The sequence below is a fragment of the Sebastes fasciatus genome, chromosome 9 (assembly GCF_043250625.1).
Source record: "Sebastes fasciatus isolate fSebFas1 chromosome 9, fSebFas1.pri, whole genome shotgun sequence".
Taxonomy (NCBI): domain Eukaryota; kingdom Metazoa; phylum Chordata; class Actinopteri; order Perciformes; family Sebastidae; genus Sebastes; species Sebastes fasciatus.
Genome location: NC_133803.1, coordinates 35,074,948 through 35,080,381, shown reverse-complemented (window position 1 = coordinate 35,080,381; position 5,434 = coordinate 35,074,948). Strand labels below are relative to the sequence as shown.

The window sequence follows — 5,434 nt, the reverse complement described above, 5'->3', positions numbered from 1 at the left end:
ATAGTATAGTACAGACGGATTGAAGAAAATAAATACATTTGTTCCCAAGCTATTTGTATTTGTGTCTGTGTTATTATATTATGTTTACTATGCTGTACTACAGATTGCCTGTTTGGGGACATTAAAGTTTTCGAAGTTATATTTTATTAAAAAAAGTAGAGTAAAAAAAGATTTTTTTTGGCATTTTACAAAAACGATGGATGAACAGATTTACTTAACGCTTCTTTATACTTCACATAATTTATTTGTATCACAATAAAAATGCATAGAACAGTATATACAAAAACAGCAAAATATAACTTTATTGAAATAATCAAGTCTTTCTAGGTATTAAAAAACAAAGCTATCACACTTAATGTGGTTGAAAGATAATCCTACACACACATACAGTACAATACAAACATCAGGCACAGATGTGGTACTCGTCTCTGACTAGTGCAGGTGACAGTACACAGTAATCACAAGATATACTCGTGAATGTGACAGTTAATGGCTTAAAGGTTTAGATATTTCATCCAAATCCTGACGGATTAAATGCCCAAACACCGGAGCACCCATCACGTCACGTCCATTCATCTTCCCCTGTTGACTAATACATTTCACTGCTTATTGGTGCTAATATGACGGTTTCTACATCCACATAGCTTCTAGAGAAGTTGAGAAAATGACCCACCCTGGCGACGGAGACCAGAGAAACACTGACTGTCCAAACACACAACACAACGTGTGTGTGTGTGTGTGTGTGTGTGTGTGTGTGTGTGTGTGTGTGTGTGTGTAAAAGAAACAGGAAGAAGTCCTTCAAAGCAAAATTACAAAATAAAGCACAGTGAGTGATAAAGGTTTTAAATTGGAGAGGACAGAGACGTCAGACAGTTAAAGCAAAAGTTGCCAATCATCAGAAAGAATGAACAATTATTAAAAATAAGTGATGACTTTTTTAAAAAGCATGTAAACATTTCAAGTAGCCACAAACTGTGCGGCGAGGACAGAACATGTGACCTGTTATTGGTACGAGAGCGCAGTGACGATGTTGAGCAGGTGATGCTTCGGGTCTCTTTCTCTTTAGTGTTTGTTTTATCCTACATGGAGTCAGATGGATTCTAGCACATTCAAATAGTGTCCAGTAAGTCGGTAATCCCAGAACCCAGAAAAGAACCTCACGGTGATTGTCTTAACTTTTTATTTTTCTCGTGTGTGGAAAGACCTGACACCGATGTAGACTAAAAGTAACAGCAAAAAAAGTCACACTACAGTAACAGACAGTAAAACGGAGAGCTGTAAGTGACCATTTAGAGCATCTGAAGAGTCAGAGACTGAGATAAGGAACGGATGGTTAAAAGGTGAAATAAATAAATGAGGTCGGGGACTACGGTTTCGGGTCCTGGAGTCGTCAGTGTCTGTGTAATAAAGCTCCGAGTCTTAACAAGCTGAAGATGAGCATCCTGACCAGCAGGGGGAGCTCTAACAGAGGCGTAGGAACGTCACCCTTCTTCTCTCAGATCACATCAAGTGTTTAACAACCAGGTTCAGGGTCAGACTGAAACCGGGTCCCGAGTGTGAATACTGAAGACACTTGTTGAGCTGAAATGAATGAAAGTGGGTTGACCCCAAACCTGGGTACTGATATACATTCATGTTCACACACTTCTGAGAGAAACCATAGAAAGAGCATCTCCTTCACTGAGACGTGAGACAAACTCTCAGTATGTGTCCCGCTGTGTCTCACATGCAGCTGAAAACGGACGCAAAGTAAATATGTGCAGCGTTTTCTCTCATAAAGCGAGTAGACGACTAAAGACTAAAGCCGTACAGCAGTGAGCGGAGCAGGAACTCTCATTCCAACAACATCTTAAAGCTTCACCAACAAACACAAACGCCTGGAAGAGAAGGTCAAATAAAGACAATAAGAACTCATCTCCTCCATAAAGATACGAAACATTCTGAAACGCAGCCTTCAAAATCAGATCAGTGAACATCGCAGACAGTTTGTCAAGTAATGAAAGCTTTAGGTAGCGTAGACATGTCGGAGCTGTGTTTAAGCATTTTAACTGTGATTCACTGACATCCCAGTAAAGCAACAGCATTCAACACGTCCACATGAAGAGCTGCAGACACTCGGGAGGCAAGTTATAGCGAGTGTTTCAGACAGAAGAAGCTCTACGCCGGCAGCTCTGAAATATCTCTGAAAATGCACTTAAGGGTTCGTATGAGCAGTTTGTGTTGAGAACCTGAAGCAGAATTAGAACAGCATTTGGATTTCTACATCAATGTCTCAAAAAAAAAAAAAACCCAAGCCCAGACCTGCTGAGCTGAAGCCGGACTCACATTCCTGTTTCCTGAAAGCAAAGTGTGTCTTCACTCCACCAAACACCTCCTTCTGAAGCTCTAGGGATGAAGCTCTGTTGTAATAGGAGATATCTACCAGTTAAAAACAAATAATAAGACACAGCACAAATGATGGGAACCTATTAAATAAAAGGAAGAGCGGGACCTTTGGACTTTAGAAATTTAAGATAAAACAAACTCCTTTTCCAGAACGAATCAACGGTTTGTAAATGAATACAAACGTTGAAGTTCTTTCTGAGGAGTTTAGTTTTAGTTGGAGCGAGTCACAAGTAAATACTTTAGGGAGTGTGGATGGGAATAGCAGCATGAACTGAGCCTCCAGCAACAATCACTAGGACGCGTTCACCAGGAAGCTCTCTTAAAGCTGGCAGCAGGGAACCACCAAGACGTGAAGTTTAAGAGCTTCACGAATCTCTCGTTTGAAATGTTTAGACACTCAACAGTGCTGAAAATAAAAGCTGACACGGTGTCTTTCCTCTTGAGAGTCCCAGGTGGACACATCCCAGCTCTTAGTCTCCTCGTTTCTAGAATACAGCATTGAGACGCTCCGTCACGGAGCTCACACACACACACACACACACACACACACAGTGTTAAAGCATCATAAAGGCCTTATAAATAGTTGTGATATAAATATGTGCACGCAGAGAAAGACACGGTCACTTTGGGTGAAGCTCGTGCGACAGTAAAGCAGGGTTAGCTCGTCTACGGAAGTCTGACGTCAAGTCAAAATACTATGGTGGCCATTCTGAAAACATCCTGCCTCATTTCTTTACAGGAACAATTCACCAACTTCTCCGAGCTGAGGCTTCAAGTGACCAGTTTAATAACATCTTAACTTAAAGCTGCCGACTCGAAAGTCACGACCCTGTTCAAAATAAAATATCTGTCTCTTTGACCTCGACATGTCTTCGTCTCTCGGGCTGGTTCAGTCCCATCTGTCAGTGACATTTCAGGTCCGGACTGCTGAGCCAGGCCCAGATCTGGATCATCTCCTGCGGCGTCCTCGGGTGAACCAGCATTAGACTCTCGTAGGCGCAGGGGTTGTACCTGTACTTCTCCTCGATGTTAAAGGTCCTGAAGCCTTTGTGCTTCTCGGGGGCCAGCCCTAGCTTCCTAAGACACATCCCTGTGTAGACATCGTCTATCGGGTAGAGCGCTACGCGTTGGGACGCGTCGTGCAGGCGAGCGGCGAGGTTGCCAGAGTACAGGTAGCCGCCTCCTCCTGCGTACGGAGGGTACGTCCCGATGTACATGCTCTCCGGGATGAAGTATTTCACCTTCTTGTCTCGATGTGGCCCCGCGTTGGTGATCACGTCACCCACAAACAGGTCCCTGGCGTTGGGCTCCGAGAGGCCCTTGAGGAAGTCCAGGATGCGGTAGGTGTTGACGAAGACGTCGTCGTCTCCTTTGAAGATGAAGCGAGCACCGGGGCAGCGAGTCTGAATCCACTCCAGGAACAGAACTTCTTTGACGGTCAAATTGAAGAAGGAATCCCGGTAATCCCACTGGATGATGTCTTTATGGCGGACGCTCTCATAGTCCAACATCCCGGACAGGTCCGGGTGGTGGTCCCCGGCTGTGGCGTTGCCGAGAAGGAAGATGGTAACCACCGTCTGATTGGCTATAATCCCCGCCCGTCCCCAGGACTGACGGATGGCCTGGCGGCGGTCGAAGTGCGGCGCCAGCGACTTGACAGCCAGGAGCAGGAACGGCGGCTCCTTACAGATTTCCGGCTGGTCCACCATGATCGGGTAGGACCGGCAGTGCATGTAACTCAGGAAGTCCTTGAAGCGGTCCGGTAGGTAGTTGTAGTCTTTCACCTGAGTGGTAACCCTAAAGTTAGGCTGGCAGGGGTCGGAGGTCACACCGGTGTCGTTAAGCCAATCGGGCATGTCTCCGGTGTAGCTGTCGTTGGCTATCAGGATGGGATTGTTCTGAAGGTTCAGAATCTGCTGCTGGCGGTTCCAATAGGCCGGACTGGGAACCAGTTTGGTCCAGAAGGGTTTGGAGGGGATGTTGATTTTGCGACGGCTGTTTTTGTCTTGGCTGCTGTGTCGGGTGATGATGATGAAGATGAAGAGGTTGACCATCGTCACCGTCACCACAAGCTTCAGCCTCCTCCGCAACAGCGCCATGACGGCGTCCTGCACCCGTCACCACCTGAGCAGACACAAATAAAGACGTTAAGGACAGGAAGGTCAGAAAGAGGATGGGAAAGGGGGGCGGGAGAGACCGCGACACGTAAAGGTCGTGACGCACAAGCCGCCGGCCGGCCGCTGGCCGGCCGCCGGACAGTTTGGAGGCATAGGTGAGCGTCTGACGGTCTAGTTTCTATGGTGTGTCCTGCACCGTCGGCTCTAGTCTGCCTGTGTTGGAAGTTTTTTGTTCGATTCAACAGGTTGAATCGGCGACGGAGCCGCTCAGTCAGAGAAATCACTCTGATTGGCTGTTCAGTGTAAATGAATCAGTGCACAAGAACAGAAACGGAAGTGAGGATAGCAGGCAAACGAGTAAAGTCAAGAGGGCACACACAGAAGACTCTTCTCATTGTTCATCTTCATCTTTATCTCATCCATCCATCCATCCATCCATTCATTATCTGTAACCACTCATCCTGTTCAGGGTTGCGGGGAGCTGGAGCCGCCGTCCTCGCTCTTCCTGTCTCCCTTTTTGAATGACGGATACAGACTACCGCCACCTGCTGGTGTGGAGAGTTATGTCATCTCACGGGGGAGCAGAACGTACGTGGTAGTCGGCCGTCGGCTCTAGTCTTTGCGATGTGTTTGTGAGCAACTTTTTGGTCAAGACAAAGGTGCCGTAACGGTCGGCCTTTGTCGTAGCTAGTTCTTTGATGTTGGGTTGGCGTGTCTGGGCCTTAAGACTGAAATGCAACACGAGACCGTGGACGTTTGTGTCACGGTTCTGGTCTCGGTTTCAGAACCGTTACACCTCCACTAACTACTGTAGAAAACCTGTTTGTAATTGATCTGTCATGTGTCTAGGCCCTTTTAGAGCTCGGTCAGTCTTGAGAGGAAAAATCAATGGATCCTTCTGGGTAATGATCATGTGCTTTCCATTTCAGGGA

The 5,434-nt window shown here is 46.4% G+C and overlaps 1 protein-coding gene across 4 annotated transcripts in view; it reads right to left on the bottom strand.

Moving 5' to 3' along the window:
- Positions 1-224: 224 nt before the first annotated feature.
- Positions 225-5,434, bottom strand: part of b3gnt2b (UDP-GlcNAc:betaGal beta-1,3-N-acetylglucosaminyltransferase 2b) — a 36,578-nt gene continuing 31,368 nt past the window's right edge. For all 4 annotated transcript variants that reach the window (XM_074647431.1, XM_074647432.1, XM_074647430.1 and 1 more), the window contains one exon: positions 225-4,509. In XM_074647431.1, coding sequence (XP_074503532.1) covers positions 3,288-4,484 — 1,197 coding nt within the window. In that variant the 5' untranslated portion in view covers positions 4,485-4,509 and the 3' untranslated portion in view covers positions 225-3,287. The remainder of the gene's footprint in view (positions 4,510-5,434) is intronic.